At 38.2% G+C, this 17994-nt stretch overlaps 1 protein-coding gene across 5 annotated transcripts in view; it reads left to right on the top strand.

The window, feature by feature from the left end:
* The window catches only part of ASB7 (ankyrin repeat and SOCS box containing 7), a 30517-nt gene extending 14072 nt beyond the window's left edge, over positions 1-16445 (top strand). For 4 of the 5 annotated variants that reach the window (XM_084531582.1, XM_084531584.1, XM_084531583.1 and 1 more), the window contains 2 exons: positions 2532-3137; positions 13831-16445. In XM_084531582.1, coding sequence (XP_084387708.1) covers positions 2532-3137; positions 13831-13970 — 746 coding nt within the window. In that variant the 3' untranslated portion in view covers positions 13971-16445. Of the gene's footprint in view, positions 1-2531; positions 3138-5211; positions 5324-13830 lie in introns of all 5 variants that reach the window. The other variant, XR_014696637.1, reaches the window with a different exon arrangement.
* The last annotated feature ends 1549 nt before the right edge of the window (positions 16446-17994 follow it).

Genomic DNA, 17994 nt, shown 5'->3' with positions numbered 1-17994 from the left:
CTTGGTTTTGGAAGGTTAGTTGTTTGTGTTCCCTCATTGCCCAGGTAAGACATTTCTTTCCTATTCTTGTTGAGACACTTGTCTTACGTGACATTGTATTTTTTTGCTTGACCTTAATGTGATGAAATTTTGAGAGGAGAGAAAATATGGAAAGGAACTTAAAATCATAGAGAAGGCACATCCTTATTTTGTGAACTAAACCGTAGCTTTTGGATTACAACAACTTGTATAAAAATATTTGTACACACATGCACACAATTTGGGGCAGATCTGATTGACTTCAGAAATGGCATAGACTAAGCAGGCTAGCAGCAATATCTTGTGCCTCAGCTAGAAGGAAGAAATGTTTGACTTGCATGCCCAAAACGGAGTGGAAGAGAGAAGGCAGAATATGAAACAGTGCTTGTCAATTTTATATTTTAACTATTTTTGTGAAAAATGGCCCTGGCTGCTGCTGTCTCCTTCTGTTATGTCCAACTTTCTCCCTAATTCCGCTTCTCAGAATGTATCATCCCTCTGCATCTTAATTCTCATGCTTGTGCTACTAACTTTATCTATCACCAGTCAGGAGTTAATCTAGAATAGTCTGAGCAGTGCAAAGAAAGATCCGGGGAGCAGCTCACATCACTTTGAAGCAGTGTCTCAGTCTTCAATGACTGTGTGGGTTGCACTGATTCTCTGCAAAAATACCTGACACCGTCATAGTGCAGGTTAGCAACCACCTATTCAGGCAAGGTCGTCTTTTTCCTGCCAACCTGTGGATGCTTCGGCAATTGCTTTAACTCAGGTTAGTGTAACTTTACAGGGCACTGAAACTCCTGCTTTTCAGCAAAGACTAGAAAGTAGGCTGTCTACCAAAGCACTTTCCTTAATCTGTCTTTCGTTATTTCTAGGTTCCTACTCTATTTACTTAATAGAGGCCGTTCTTACGTGTTATTTCTACATGTGCTATTTTTAATTGCGTAGCCAGGCTCCACTAGTTTGTGTTGTTTTTTTCCTTCCTTCAGTCTTCTCTTTAAATCTTAAAAATTCCTTAGAGCTGCTGGATCACCTTTGCAGCTGTGTTCTGAACTCTGTCTTTCCTGCCCTATTATTTTGGCAGGGCATCTGTCTCAGTGTGTTATCTGGATGTGGTTGCAGTACATCCATATTGGGAAGCTCATTCCTGTTTCCTGATGGCACGTTAGCATGTTCAGACCATCATTAGATCTAGACTAAACTAGTTTGTAGTTCACACTGTGAACTTAACTCGCTTATATAGACGAGGAATCCACAAAGAACTCAATGCCAAGGTGCAAGGACAGCGCTGTCAAGATTAGGGAAGGTGGACAGGCACCCTTACGCTTGTCTGCTCTTAGAGATGATTTGTTCTTTGTGCTGCAAATGTTGTGTGTTTACGGAGCGGAAACAAATACAAGGAACTATGAAGAACAGGACCCAGCAGTTGTTTCAGTAGATGCTGCACAGGCATATTAAAAATGTGTCAGCTTAATGCTAGTCTCTTGTGCAGACAGTATCTCCTTTTACCAGCTGGGAAGCTTAGGTTAGGAAAGTGCCTCAAACTTCCAAGCTGTGGTTTGTACTCTTCACCATCCGTCAGGCAACATCTACCGATGCTGGAAGGAGAAAGCTTGCAGCCTGGCTTGTTTTCTAGCTGAGGAAGGGTAATGAGGCACGCACCTTTCCTCCAATAATTAGTTGGGTACGTGGGAATAGTCATTTGATTTACAAGTCTGGGTGTGCTGAGGAAATTAAGTAAATTGATTTGGTTATGTTCTGTTTTTAAATTCATAAATCAGATGACGTTTTTGTGCTGTGTTGGGGTGCGTGGGGGGCTATCTGTCTAATCACTTGTACTCTGCACTAACATTTCTCCTGACTCCTTCCATACGTGGTTGCTTACATTCCTGTAAAATCTAAAATTTTTGTAAAAGTATAAATTCAGAACAGATTCATCATTTATAAAAACAAACTTTATCAAGATAATCTAAAATAACATATATCCTACATGCTTTGGAAATCCTGCAGACCACAGAGAAACATTTTACCTAATACAGTATTACACCCTAAAAACAATACAATCCTGCCAGACCACAAAACATCCGCAATTTGGGACAGCAGATGTTTCTACACATGCTTCTTTTTAAGACCAAGAAGCAACACAAGGGAAAATAAAAAAGCTCAGCATTGAGAAAGAAATGTAATATTACAGAGCTGGAGGAAAACTGGATGGACAGAGATTTGAGTAATTAGCCTAAGAGTGCTAGAAAGATGTGGAAAACTATTTGTCAAATGGAAACATATGTATATGAAAGAAAAGGTCTTTTTTGTGTAATTCTTTCATAAATATAATTTAGCTTTTTCTTTAAAATAGCATTTGGTTCTTGAAAGCAAGAATTATTTTGAAGTACCAAAAAAATCCTGTCTTGTTATGCCTGAAAAGAATAACATTCAAACATTTGATTATTTGTTTGCAGCACTGGATTACTGTAACGCCTTCTAATTATTTTTTAATTTTATTTCAACTTCAGCTGATCCCACAGTTAAGGACTTAATTGGAGGCTTCACTGCTCTGCATTATGCAGCCATGCATGGCCGAGCGAGGATTGCACGCTTGATGTTGGAATCTGAATATAGAAGTGACATTATTAATGCAAAAAGCAACGATGGTTGGACTCCCCTCCATGTAGCAGCCCACTATGGCAGAGACTCATTTGTCAGGCTCCTGTTGGAGTTCAAGGCTGAGGTTGATCCGCTCAGTGATAAAGGTACCACACCGCTCCAGCTGGCCATTATCCGAGAGAGGTCAAGCTGTGTGAAAATCCTCCTGGATCACAATGCCAACATCGACATTCAAAATGGTTTCCTGTTACGATACGCTGTGATCAAAAGCAATCACTCGTACTGCCGAATGTTCCTTCAGAGAGGGGCGGACACAAACTTGGGTCGCTTGGAAGATGGACAGACGCCCTTACACTTGTCTGCTCTTAGAGATGATGTGCTTTGTGCACAAATGTTATATAATTACGGAGCGGACACTAACACAAGGAACTATGAAGGACAGACCCCACTGGCTGTTTCAATAAGTATTTCTGGAAGTAGCCGACCCTGTCTGGATTTCTTACAAGAAGTGACAAGTATGTATGTAAGAAAAGTTAATGACGGGACACAATGTCCTCTAAAAGCCTTCTTTGAATTTAGCCCCAGAAAAAAATGCTTCCTCTCTGCCCCTTGATGCTGTTTAAATGCACTAGACAGTTTCTGGGAAGGTGAAGGGATTGTGAAACTGGGAATCTCTTACTTGGCGAAGGTGCTACTGTTAAGTATATTTCATTTCAATTAGTCTTGTTTAAGTATCAACAGGAAGCATAAATTAAAAAGAAAAGTGAACTGTAAAACTAGTTTTATTAATGGCCTTAGCACATAAGATGTTTGGGTTTTGCTTTTCTTTTTTTTTTAGGGTCTTTTGCGTGTTTAGCACCGTGCAAATGCTCTGCTGTTGCTGGCTTTTTCATCTGGCAATACAACTGGGGCAGGAAAAGAGCTTTTGCTGCATTTTGCTCTCCCACGTTCCCTCTCCTCTCCCCTACACCAGACAACAAAGTGGCATAGTTTATTCGTGCGGCTCGGGGGATTCATATGCTGTGTAGCCCTGATTTGATTTTGGTGGTATCTCTGAAAATTGAAAAGGATTTGAACTCATCGTCACTTCTGACACTTAACCTGAGAGTATTCTGCTGCTGATGTTCTGGTCAGTTTTGTTTGTCAGTTTTGGTGTGCTAGGCCTGCTGGAAGTTTTCTTATACTCCATTCTACATGCAATGTTATAATAATGTTTTCCAATTACAGTATTACCTAAAAGCATTTAGGAACTGCTTATTAGCAATTAGCAGGAGTTTAATTCAATTTATCAAGTTATCTTAACGTGTTTATCATCCAGCTAGGATGATCTGAACAGAGAAGGGTGGGGTATCATCTTTTTCCCTGTGGTGGTTACTGTTGTTTTTTTTTTCCTGTGGTAGTTTTGTTGAGAATTAAGCACCCTCTATTTTCTGCAAAGAAACTGCGATTTAGTGTGGGCTGGGGTGAATCAGCTGCGATCTGTTGTCAGTAAATGACACAAAAAAGCATTTGGAATTTCATTTTTGTCTTCCTGATTTGTGGTGGTGCTTTTGATTATATCTGAAATACAAAGAGAATTTTTGGAAAGGTAGGAGTTGATGAAATCAATCAGTTACATTTATTTCTTATTATTTTACTTCGCCTGTCCCTTTTCATTCATACACATTTCTTCCAGCTTTCCTTTTTGGGAGCCACTCACTATGTAGTAGCACAGTCAGGGTTATTAGTAGATGATATAATACCAGACTTGCAATTTTTCACAGTCTTAGAACATAGCCCTAAGCGTGAAGGGCTATTCAGTTTTTCTCAGTGTCTACAGGCTGATTCAGAAAGTTGGAAATCGGTCCTGCAGCTTATGTTTAGGTTGCAGATTCCATACCTTAAGGCTTTGAAGGACTCATTTCATTCAAGTGAGAAATAAATTCTGCAACAAAAAAGGCAGCTTAAATTTGTGGCAAACAGAACAGTCCTGGAACTATTTCAATTTTGTGCTGATGGAGGGAGAACTGGGAAAGCAGGGAGAACTAGTGCTGACAAAAACACTTCAGCTTTGTGCTTCTGAGCAAAATTATTATGAATACGTGTTTACAAACAGCTATAAACAGACTCTGCTGCCCTTATTATAAATCTACAAACACTGTCTTCCACTGTTTTCATGAATAATCATTGCAATGAGATGGTGTAGGAGAGAAAATTGGTAAAGAATGAGCTGGGATTTTGGTAGTTCCCAATTAGATCAGACTGTATACAGGGAATTGTTGAGCTCTTACCCTGTAGCACTTCGGGGAAGAATCTGTCTATTGTAATATGTATTTACTGGGGAGGGGGGGAATTACAATTTTTTTTTTATTTTTTTTATTTTTTTACAGAAGTGTTACTGAAATTATCTCTTGTGATTGGTAACAGTGCCTGGATCTTAGGGCTTAACGGGAATTTCTAGTTTGCTTAATTGAAAATTACACGCAATGCTTAATGCAGAAATCCGTAGCTGCAAGTTTTATATGTGGGTCCAGAAGCTGAAGAACATATTTAATTGTAAAGCAAGAACTAGTTTTTACTTGCAGTACATTTCACTTTTTTTTTTTTAAGTTTACAGATTAACGTATGTAAATTCTGAAAGTTATCAAACTGATTTCTTCCAGTGAAAGCACTTGCATGCTTCAGATAAAAGGAATATTATTTAGCAGTCTGCATATGAAATGTAAGTTGCTATTTTTGTTGTTTCATCCTCAGAAAACATATTTTTACATTTTCAGATCCCCAGAAACAGTTTTGTTTTGGTACATCCTGTAATGGGTAATAATCACATCCTTTAGTCTAGGTCCCTAGTTGCAAATAGCAGGCAGGAGACGAAGCTCTCAGAAATACTTAGTATTGACTCTGAAAGTTGGTAAGAAGTTTAGCACCTTTGGATTTTGCTTGCTTTGTTGCTGGAAGTCTGATACCCTTCCTGGTTGTAGGTGGACATTCCTTTACTCTTAGAATAATTTCAAGAAGAACAAAGTTATTCTGTAGTTGCATCTCAATATTTAAGCATGAATTTGGAAGTTGAGAACGATGAAGTTTTTAATCATGAATCTGTGATTGATTTGATGCTTAGACAGTTGCTCTTACCTCTTTTTTTTTTCCTTACTCATTTTTGTATTATTAAAAAAAAAAATTTCCCGGTGAAAAAAGCACTACTGAAAGTTACTTAATTATTTATTGCCTTCCTCTTCTTTTATGTGTTTTCCGTATTACACTTTTGCACTCCAAAAACAATTACTAGTAGCCGCAATAGTATCTGAAATCATCTGATAAAGAGCTTGTTTTTAGAATACTAAAGTGTTATTCTTCAGTTGTACAGAATCTGTACCTGCCTCTTCAAGAGTGTTGGTGGGTTAAGGTTGGAAAGCACTAATGCAAAAGTGAGATGCATACTGAATGGAAAATTAAAAGGAATGCCTCTGCATATAAAGATAGAGATGCATTTATTTATTTTTTTTAGTCTTGTATATGTCTGCAGAATTAACCTGTGCATTTACAGGCTTGGATGGAATATTGAGGTTAATGTTGAATGAAATTTGAGAATATTAAAGCTAACAAATGAGAATGCATTTTTCCTACCTCTAGCAAGCATTAGAAAAATGTACTTAAAAGTTTAAATGAATTTTTAGATGCTAGAAACTGAAGTATGATCTAAAAAAAGAAAAAAGCTCGAACCTTTTCTTTCTTCCCATAGCACTCATTTAATTTAATCACTGTTCAGATAACATAGCAGACAAGAGAGTCTATGACTAGCCATGCGAGTTGCCCGTCTGTGTTGAGGCAGATAGTGAAGTAAATGGATATGGCCACAGTAGTGTAATATGGCAAGTATGTTAACGGGTATCAAAGAACTAATTTCAGATCTGGAACAAGATCTAAAGATCACCGAATGAATGAAATTACAAATATCTCATCTGCATTCAATTTTTTTATTTTCCAAAGGACATATCTTTGGCTTGGATTAGAGAGTATATTTTTATGTTTAGAAGATTTATGTGACAATGTAAACCTGCAGAGAATTTTAGACAAAGGTCCTGCTGAGGAAATTATTATATATTCTTTGTCTTTATCCTTTTGTTAAATAAAGATGACTTTATTTTCACTAGATTTTTTTTTTTTTTAACTGGAAGAACATTTTTAAAAGGATCTCTGCATAGTTTAAACATCTATGAATACGGGAGTGTAGTGAATTAAATAGATCTCTACATATTTTATTATGTGGGTAACTGCAGAGGAAACAATATCTTCATGTTTGTTATAACACAGAGGAAACTTACTGGAATTGCAAGTTTTGACTGCTTCCTTGGGTGCTGCCAGAAGCCTTGCACTAATGAGTGTGGTCTGCTTTGTCATCCGGAGTTATGCAGGGAACTGGGGTAGGACAGTTTTCATTTTAACTGGATCTGTAATAAACAAATATTGTCTGAATCATGATTACTTTCTGCAGATTGCAGGTAAATATTTTGTGAAGACCAATATAGTTTTTGATAACTTCGTTTAAAAAAAAAAACAAAACAAAACAACAAAAAAAAACCAACATGGCCTTATTGCTTTCTTCCTAGGGAAAAAAAAAAGGTAACTTTTGATTAATTATTTAACTCTCGGATCAGAATTACTCACTGTAATGTTTTAAAATGTAATTACTAAATTAGACCACAGTTCAGTGCTTACCTTAAGCAGTTGAATTATTTTTTTATATTGTTGGATGCTTTGGAAGGTTTTTGGTCCAAAAACACTCCTCTTTGGTGCATATTTTTTATGCCAGAAATACTGGAATTTAATAGATATGCAGAAATCATTATGAAGAATTAGTTTTCAAAGAGTAATGAAAGTACAAGTAGTGCTCAGGTATTTCTAACAAAGGCACAAAATTAAACTAGAACTTTTTAAGAAGTTTGTATGATACCCAGTTACAGTGATTAATTAAAAGCTATCTTTGCCCTTTTGAGCTAGTTACTAGTTGGAGGAATACATGTATATTTGCTGTTTCCCTCTCTGTAGATGCAGTCCTGCATATCTTATATCAACGTATTTCAGGCAAATTCTTGATGCAAATTGATATACATCTTGATACTGTTGTGGCTTTTTTTTCTGGCATCCTGAGTGCCAAAACCAAAAATCCTCCGTAGTTTTTTTAGCTGTTTTGTGTTTATTTACATGGTTTTTTTTTTTTGTTTGTTTTTGTTTTTGTTTTTTTTTTTTTTGTACTAGAGTACAAGCAACTGCATTTTCTAAGCTGTTAGTGACCCACTCCTGTTGTGGTGAGCGACCAATTCCTGTTCAGTTCAGCAGCATCTATTTCCTAGGTGATTGCATCCTTGCAGTAGGATCCTGTTTGCTTATGCATCCTCAGTGGTGCCTTTGGCTGATGGGGATGTGTGTTAACCTGTGCCACTGGCTTTTTGAATGTGAGTTTCCAGTAGATATGGTCAGTTCTCTAAGTCTTTTCTGCCCTCCCTCTGTCCCCCAGCTCTGGAAGCCAACAGACTTAGCTAAATCTAGTTGCTGAATGAGTTCAGTAGTTAGCTAAAGATACAAATACTGCCATACTTCAGAGGAACTGAGCTGCTGCCAGCTATAAGTCAATCTGCTTTCAACTTCCTTTAGTATTTCACCAAACTTGAAGTTTTGTTTGTAACTAAAAGGAAACTACCAAGTGGTTTCTTGCTACTGTTTTCAGCCTTTCACAATTCCCAGGAGAGGCAGAGGCTCAATTTGAGAAATACTACTGTAAGCTTTCTGGAGAAATGTATTAATATTGCAGAGAAAACTGTGGGCAGAGAAAACTGTAGGCAAAACACAAAATTGCTGTTCCTGTTCATTTTCTGACTTCTGAAGAAGTTGCCTATCCCCTTCAAACAAGTGATACTGATTGTTTGCTTTTAAAAGGACTCTAATTTTTCTTCTTTTTAGTAGGGGGAACAGAAAAACAGAGAGGATTTTCTAACAGCTTATAATTGTATTAATTACAGTTACTACTAGTCACTCCGCTGGGTAACAGCATGGAGCTGTTCATGGTAACTGCTCTTGTATCTTCCGTGGAGGGGGGGCGATAGGCAGTGCCCCCTTCTCCACCTTCACAAGACTTTTGCTTAAAACTGGGTAAGACACTCCTGAAGAGTCAGCTTTGTCCTAAAGCTAAGACCTAATATTATGCCAATGATCCTTAACTATAGACAGTGACAGGTTAGTCTTTTGTTTGTTGGGGAGCATGTCTGCATAGGAGAAATGGCCTGGCACGGTTCTAAATGGATAAGCTGTGGAGAAGTCATTACAACAACACACAATTCTTTGCGTAGGCAGGAATCCTAAACTTTGCAGAATTTGTTGGGGGAATATTCCTGCGTACGTGTGGCCTAGGTCAGTAGTGTATGCTGTCTAGAAGGATGGTACTATATCCAAATTATGTCTGTAGATACATAAATACGTGACACAGAATTAATAGTGTTTATTGAGGAAGGCCAACATTTTTCAGGCTTTGATTTTTAAACGCTCTTTGTGTCCTATCCCTTCATTGTGGCTGTTACAAAGCTATGTTCTCCTCCATCCTCATCCATCTCTGTCACTTGAATCCACAGATGTGACTTCTTCAAAACACAATTGCTAGCAGAACAATTCTGAAGACCACCGATGAATAAGTAATGCATTAGATTCTGATCACACCCTTCGAATTAGTGTTGAGGGGACTAACGTAAGATAAAAGTACAGCATTCCCCAAAATGAAAGCTTCCACATCTGTACAAACAGGATGTGCCAAGGGCCAGGTTTGTGGTTGTGCTGGTGGTGGGTATGGGATGGGGAGCGGGTGAAGGCCGGGGGAAGATGAACCAGGCCCCACTCACAGGGTAGGCTTTGGGGCCTGGTGGAGAAGACCACGCAACCCCTGCTTTTACATGTCCTCGTCACAGAGCTGCCAGCCTTCCTCTATCTACAGCTCTTAGGCACACGTTTTAAAATAAAAGCGTGGCTGGTTCATGATGTAGGATGCCCAGAGATACACCACTGCAATGTTCTAAAGAACTGGGACCCTTTACTCCGCTATTTTTAAAGAGGTTCAAAGCTTGCTGTTTACCTTTTCCCTTCCAGCTCTTGTAACTAATGCACACGGATGTTAAAGAAATTGTTTGTGCTCAATAAAACAAGAGGCCCAAGTTTAACTGTATTGAAATTGAGCTTGCTGGTAAATTATTTGAGGATATAATGAACATTACCATGACTTCAGACTTCCGTGAGTGAAGCTGGGGTTTGCACAGAGGCCAGCTCTGTTTGAAACAACTTGTCTGCAGAAAATCTTGAAACTGCAGAAAGAAAAAGAAGAATGTATTGAATGGAAATTCACAACTAATTGTAACAAGTTGTTGTAGTTAAAACATGCATTTTTGTCCTCTTGTTTTACCAGAGGCGGCCAATCTGTTAATAGTAATTTAAAAAGCATTATTTCATTATTTCTTAATAATTAGTTAAGGGGAAAAAAAGTCTGGAACTTTGTCACCGGTTGAACCGAGTTAGGAAAATGATTAAACTTTTACGTACTGAGGTCTGCTACCTGTAGAGAGAATAACATTTTTAAAAAGCCTTTATTTTATAATCCCATGTTTTACATTTCTTCTGTTGGGAAGAAACTTTTCCGTCATGCTCGGGAAACTACACAAGAGGTGTGTTGGTGGGGATTTCTGCTTCCCATTACCGCACATAGCATGAGCTATGGAAAACAAAGATAAGCTATACTTCTCTTTTTTGTATAGTTAATACTTTATTTTCTGTCCCCTTAAAGCTTGCAAAATAAATCTGCAGAAGTATCTAACTCATTTCTGTGAACACACGAGCAAATCCCAGCAGCTGCAGGTGTTTGCTGCCCACTTACATAGCAGCCTTACAATAACCTGGCTGCTCCAGGATAGCAGCACTGCTGGGGCTGAGGTGTCCCTTGGACACTGGATCAAGAATTTTATTTATTTTTAAGGTGATTTGTTAGTGGAACTAGTTTTATGTCACACTTGCATAACCACGGTAATTAGGTCAATCTTACTGATTGTAGGGTTTTTTTAATTCTCTTTTCTATCTTATTTGTTTAAACAACTTTCCAAACTTGTGATGCAGGATATAACCAAAATTGTTGCTTTGTAATCTTTTTTAAACATAACTTTATTCAATACTTAACTTGCAGTACTTTGCCAAATTACTAATAACATTTTTCATTTGTCAAACTAAGGTTCACTGACGTTGGTCTGTAATCCTTTTTTTTTTTCCTTTTTCATTCAGATGCAATCAAGAATGAGTAAGTGTTCTAGACACCGTTTCTAATAAATCACAAATGCATTAATAACCCTGGAATTTGTAAGGCGTGACCTAAGACACTAACAGCCACTAGATGTAGTAACTGGTGCTTAACACTGGAAATGTCCATTGTTAACACATTCCCGGGAAATATTTTTAGGCTTATCAGGGGAAAATGTCATACATTTGATAATCGGGTCTTTTTGAATTAGCTGGTGACCAATTTCTTCTGGGTATTTTAAGTTGTCTGTTCTATTTTGCTCTCAAGAAATCCACAGGATGTTAATTAAAAAGCATTTGTTTCTGAAACCAGAAATCATTGTCTCATAGCTGTATTATTGTGTACTCTTATACAGAAAATACAGATTTATAGTCCTCTGTAGCCTCTAATGCTGCTGTTTGCAGTTAACTTCTGAGAACCCCGCTTTCATTCACATTTAATGTATTAGAACTCTTTCTTTATCACCATAAGGATTCCTCTGCTTGGTTTCTTACCAAAAATAACTTTTCCTCAAGCTTGAGCATTCATCTGTTGTCCAAATTGTATAAATCCATTCCTTTGAGTGGTGAAAAAAACACCAGTGGACAAAGTAATTACTGATCTGTATTGGAGCTAATTACATTTAGCTACTGTGGTGATAAGTATAATAAAAGTATTATAAACTGATACAAAAAAACTCCCAATTTTCATGCTCTCTAATTTCCAATCCAATTTCTTTAAAAACAGACTGAGACTATTTTCCTGCATTACTTCTGCTAGCTTACCTTGGATAATTTTAGTGCTTAAGATAAATCCAAGCGTATACCTGTCTGTCAGCCCATTTCTATAGAAAAACCCACACGGGGGAAGAAAGAGGGGAACTGCCTGTAAAGGGTAACTGAAACCATCTACAAAATGCCCGAAGTAGAAAACAGGAAATAGTTTTGTAATCTCTTTACTCTGTGCTTACCAGGAACATCTAATAAACCCGTAACGTCAAGGTCTATTTAGCCGAGAGGCTTATTGCTGACTAGGAGGAGGATGGAAGGGTCGGGGCTGCCATGCGTGCGGTGGAGGCTGGGATCAACCCTCTCGTCCCACCCCAACAGGTTTGGTGCCTGGTGATGCCTGGAGCCCCGACAGAAGGCATTCCTTGTTCCCCAACCACCTCCTCTAATTGGTGCCAGCTCAGAGCTAATTGGAAAGGTCCATCTAGCTTACTTAAATTGATTTCTGATGCTTTGTACTGCTTTTTAAAGATGTGATGGGTCAAACAGCTCAATAAAATCGCCATACTTTTCTCTGTGAAAGCAAGCACCGTCCTTTACCATTAATAATTATACAGGTAATAGGTTGCAGTAGGGTGCTCCACTGGTGACAGGTTATCTGGCTGTTGGCATAAGCACCTGCCTCATGTGTTGGGCCAAGCGTTGTGACTTGGGCAGTCATGGGGTGACATAGCTGCGTAAGGCTCCTTCCTCACGCCGTGACGCAGTTAAGTCAGCGATCAAAACATCGACCTTGTGTTATTGGGGTAACTTCGAAAAAAGATGCAGTAGAATAAGAAAAAGGTACGAAGGCAGGCAGCTAGTTTGGGCAGAGGTTTGGAGTGGCTTCTGTTGGGGAAACTTTTAAATTAAGTAAATATCTTCAGCTTTTGAAAGAGATACCGAGCGTGAGTGGAGGATGGAGAATAATATAAAGGTATGTAACGTCGTGATTGGCGTGAGAACTATTATTTATTATTTTTTGTGTGACTTAAAGAATGCTAGGCACTCGACAAAGCGATCAGGAAGCAGATCTAAAATAAATAAAAGTACTTTGTAGTTTTCCAGCCAACGCCTCGTTATATTGTGAAATTTGTTGCCACAGGATGTTTTGGATACTGAAAGTATGAATGGGTTCAAAAAACATTAGACAGATTTACAGAGGGCATGCCATTCACAGCTATTAAAGACCCAGATCTGTGTGCAATCTCTGCTTCAGGAAGGCCTGGAGCCACTGGTGCTGAAAGCTAGAAGGGTACATTGGGACAGGATTTCTCAATGTCTCTTGTTCTGATCTTTTTTTTTTTTTTTCCTTCCCACTTCTTCCTTGGGATCCATTACTGGGTACACTGAGATGCAAGGCTAGATTAACCTTTCTTGTGTTATATTGCATGGGGGACCATTTTTCAAGGTGTTTGAGTTCTAACAGTTTCCTGAATAGAGTTTGAAAGGGAACCAGTTATTTTGGAAAATCCTTGCCAGAAATTCATGTTTGTGTGATGTCAGTAAAGCTTTTCCTCTGTAGACAGCGGTTAACTCATATTTTCATCTCGTTCTGTTTGACGAGGTTGCGGTTGCATCCAAAGCCTAAAGGCTTTGTCTTTTCATTAAAAGGAAAAAAGCAGCCTTTAACTCTGCCACGCGATCCTTGAATAACTTTTGTAAGCCTTGCTCTCTAAGGGGACTGCCTCTTCCTGCTGCAGTCAAACGGAGAAGTTTTTGTCTTCGTGTCTGAAGAGAAGCAAGAGTTAAGTTCTTGTTTTTGTTTATTTCCCCAGGTGATACAGGGGTAGAGAAAAACGCACAAAAAGTTAAATAGATTAGTAATGCTGTTCTGCAAACACTTGAGCATATGCTGCCACCTCGGGGGAATCCTCACGTGGATAATGTCACTTTACACTGACATCAGTAAAATTATATGCATGTAAATGTCAGTGCTTTTAGGATGCATCCCTTAATTTCACTGAATTATTGTTCATTAGAAAGGTACTAATTTCCACCTTTTTTTTTGGTAATTTTTTCCATCCCTCTGCCTATGCCCTTTCCTTCTTCCTCTCAGAAAACATCTGTGATTTTACTGAGTAAATGATCTCTTAAAGTCTCTTAAAGTTTAAAATGTGATCATTTTACTTTTGTGTGTTCCTTTTGTCTTTTCAGGACAGCCCAGAAACTTGCAAGATCTATGCCGAATTAAAATCCGACAGTGTATAGGCCTTCAAAACCTAAAACTACTTGATGAACTACCCATTGCCAAGGTCATGAAAGACTACTTAAAACACAAATTTGATGATATCTGATATCCATGAAGAGAAGAACTCTGAGCAAGATTAGTTATATTCCAGATACTGAAGAGGCTTGTTGCCTTGCACAAAGTATATCCTATGCAAATTCTGATTTTTCTGTGAAGTCAGAAGGCAGGTATACACTTCCTTGGGTTTTTTATACCACACGCTAGAAGGTCTTAATTTTTGGTTTCTTGGTCCAAGTTTACAAGGTCCAAGCTTTCTATACGATATTACATTTTAAAAGTTGCTGTTGGGTTTTCATTTGTTTGTTTTCACATTAAGTGTGCGGACTTGCGGTGGGGATGGAATGTAGCCTCTCAAGGGAAGTGATTGGTTGGAATTGGCATGCTGAGCAATTATTCAACAAAGAGTTCGGAAATCAAGGCGCCGGTCCTGCAAAGGGATACCGAGAGAGACCTTCGGAGCCCTGTTGTCTGTTGGAGCTACCAGGGTGGATGTGTTTGCAGGATAGAGGGAAGAGTTGATAATCAATGTGTCATTGGGTACTGTATGAATATAATTTGGAAATTAAAAAAAAAAAGGAAAAAAATGCAGTCACCCTATTCAATTTGAGGGTCTATACATTGGCTCTTTTATTTTATTCTCTTCCTTATTACTGTAGTTTGGATGCCCATAAAATTCAGGCCCTCTTCTTTCCTGACATTCCCTGTAAAACGGGCGGCTGTTTGTAAGTCTGTTTTTAGCAGTGACAGTACACTACAAAGAGGCATGGCCTCTGTATTTTTTACATTAACTTAAGGGTAAACAAAGTTAGATTTTTGAAGCCAATGTATTCTGTTCCTCATACAGTGCCTCCTGTGCAATAATCTTTCTGATGTATTTTCCCTTTATGTGTGATTTTTTTTTCCTCCCCCCACTATTCCTCATTTAGTCTCAGTGCATTATTTGTGAGAATAGGAACTGCTGCCTCACTGTAGTGTTGACGTGACATTACTAAAACGATGGTGGCAGTTGCTGTTCGTTATTAATCCCTGAATTTCATGAATGTATAACCTGCTTTATTTCACTTTCAGTTGAAATTTTATCTACGGGTTCTCAGCCAAATTGTGTCCATTTAAAAAAGAAGAAATTGGCCAAGCCCCTTCGATTTTAAAGGCAGTGGTGGATTTTGTTGTTATTGCTCTGAAATTCAATTTGTTTCAGGTTAGAGAGTGGAAGTGCACGTAAGCGTTAAGTTGCATCTTATATGTGCACAAACAAGAAAACACCCCCCTTCATACTGGAAACTTAAATTTTGCAAACATCGTGTGGTTTCCTATTAATCCGAAAACAGCAACTGAAAGGAGTACTGCAATTCGGCTACTGAATGTGTTTTTCATATTAGGCATTGAAAAGATCTGTTAAAGAGCTTTGTTTCTGACCATAAAAAATGAAGTTCTCACTATCAAAAAAAAAAAAAAAAAAAAAAAGATTGGGCCAAAAATTGCAGTTGTTTCACTCTCTTTATTTTCAAGGGATTATGGAGTCATCATAAGGTTCTTGCCAGTGTCTTCTACTTTTGTTTTGCCATCCAACTGACTCCAGAAGGGCCCCTCTGATACCAGGAGTGCTTTTATGCCAATTATACCAATGGAAGTGGGAAGGTGGAAGGAACAATGGTGGCTTTTAATTTTAACACTGTCACTTTCAAAGTATTTAGTATTAAAAAAATATATTAAAAAAAAAAAAAGCAAGAGAAGCAGGTATACTCATTTAACTATGCTAGTTCCTTTTAATATCTTACAGCCCTCAGTCGCAGTTCCTTGAGCATGAACGTTATCACTGATAATGGCTGCACCCGGGACTATGGCAAGCAGTTGTCTCCCTGTTGTGCCTGACCTTGCCTCAGGTTTCCTAGCGAAAATAAGTGATTTTGGAGATTCGTGGCTCAGAGGATTGGCGGTGGGATGTTGAACCTTTTTATCTCCAACTTGCATCGGTTCAAGTCCAGCCTGCTCGAGCAGTGACTAAAAGTAAACGTGAGCAGTGGCCACCTCTGGGCAGTAGAGCTTGATGATGCTCCTGCAGACGACGTGTGATGGTGGTGGCACTGTCATGGAGACAAACTGAGCGTGTGGCTGGGGTGTGTGCATGAGCCCGGGTGCATGAGGAGTCCTCCAGCTTTTTCCGAAGCAGGAAGGGTCGGCCCTTAGGATCTTTAAGCTCTGAGACATGATGGAAGTTAAGAACTGGCAGATTTGAAGCATGAATCTTTGCTTTTGTGACATGAGATCAGAACCTTAAAACTGCTTTTTTTCCTTTAAATACTTAGCATTGTTCACTACACTTGTAAGTTGGTCTAAACCAATATCCTTCCCCGTTGAATTTTTACAGTAATATTTTCTAAGGTAATCTAGAGTATATTTTAGTTGCGATCTATATTAAGGCAAATTATTTGTTCTGTCTGTTGCTGTGACTGAAGAAAATTATGGAAGACTTTGTTGGTAACAAGAGTGCTATTTAATGAAGAAATGTGTAATTCCATTATTTATTGTTTGAGGTTTGTTTTTTGGTTATTTCTTTTAAGTAACTGACACCTAAAGGGAACACACATACACTTCAGGCCAGTAAAAAGCCTTTCTTTTGAATTCATTTTCATCTTATCCTCTTTCCCCTCCCCAAGGTGGGAGGGAAGCCCTCATGTCTTATGCTAAGCCATCTCTTGCAGCTGGTTTCCCTGATTTTGATTCAGTGAAGCACTGCAGCACGTGTATTTCTGAACCTCCTGATAGTTCTGCTTGCTATCTTAAGTTATACATGTGCCCAAGTAAAGTATGATTATTCATTGTTAATCCTACCCAAATTTCAGTAATGTGGAATCTGTTCTTTTTTATTATTTTAAATATTATGCACAAATAATTTGAGGAAGAAAATGGATTTTTTTTTTCATTTGGACTAGAATGTGGAAAAAGAAGTGCATAACAGTTTTGTTGTGTAGCCTAGTTCCATTACCATAAAATTCACAGTTGAACACTTTTATTAAACCTTTAAAAATTGGCAAATACACCAAAGAATCAATATGAGGAAAAGACTCTGATCATTAACAAACTGCAAACCTCATCCTTTAAAACAAAGCGGAAAGTTTTTGTAAATATTTATGTTTATAAATGTACAGCAGAGTAAGAGTGTTTTTTAGATTATTTAATTACCATATTTCTAAACTATTTACATTATAGACAATACTTGTTAGTTTGAAAAGCTCTTGAGTGTTTTTTTGTTTGTTTGTTTTGTTTTTTTGTTTTATAAATTCATTATCACTTATGCTTGGAATAACTTTGGCTTCCTTGGGATAGCACGGAAAACTCATTTTTTTGGCTCTAGTTGGCGATAGTAGGAGAACACATCTGGACAAACTCATCAGAAAAATACCCTGAGGCAAAAGAGAATATGTAGCATGTTTACCAGGGTGGACCTGGACTAGCTGAAAGATTTGGGATCCTAACATTCTCAGTTAAATCTGTCCAGAGCCCCCAGTGATGTTGTAACAAGCAACTCCCAACCTTCCCACAAGTCCAGCTTCCATGCAACTCTGTGTTATCAATATCACGATGTATTTTGTTCTTCCTTTGCAATGTAAGCTTTTGCTTTGGGTCAATTCGAATTTTAAGAAGAAAAAAAAAAAGTTGAATCTGGTTAAAACATTTTTTTTGGTTTATGTTCTGTTTGTTTCCAATGTAATGTTTTAATAACACGATACCACTTTACACATTTTCTCTCAATGTTTGTCTGTCTCTTCTACTCCTTTTCCCATCTCCGGTGCACGTGATTCTGGTAATGCATTTGGTACTCAAATTTGCCCCCTCGAGTAGGAGTTCAGATGTGCATTTTACCAGTAAATCAGAGAATAAAACTCACTCTGCGCTCTAGGGCTGGGCTTCAGAAGGGGGAACAAGCTAGCCTCTAGTTATGAATAGCTGGGTTTTCCCTGCTCCGATTCCAGTGCAACCACTTCAAGGTCTTCCAAAAGTTTCACCTTTCCTTCTCAAGTTCATAGGCTGACTAAAATACATAAATGGACCAAATAGAGGTCGCGTTT

The sequence above is a fragment of the Aythya ferina genome (assembly GCF_964211825.1).
Source record: "Aythya ferina genome assembly, chromosome: 11".
Lineage (NCBI taxonomy): Eukaryota > Metazoa > Chordata > Aves > Anseriformes > Anatidae > Aythya > Aythya ferina.
This window is presented reverse-complemented; position numbering and strand designations above follow the sequence as displayed.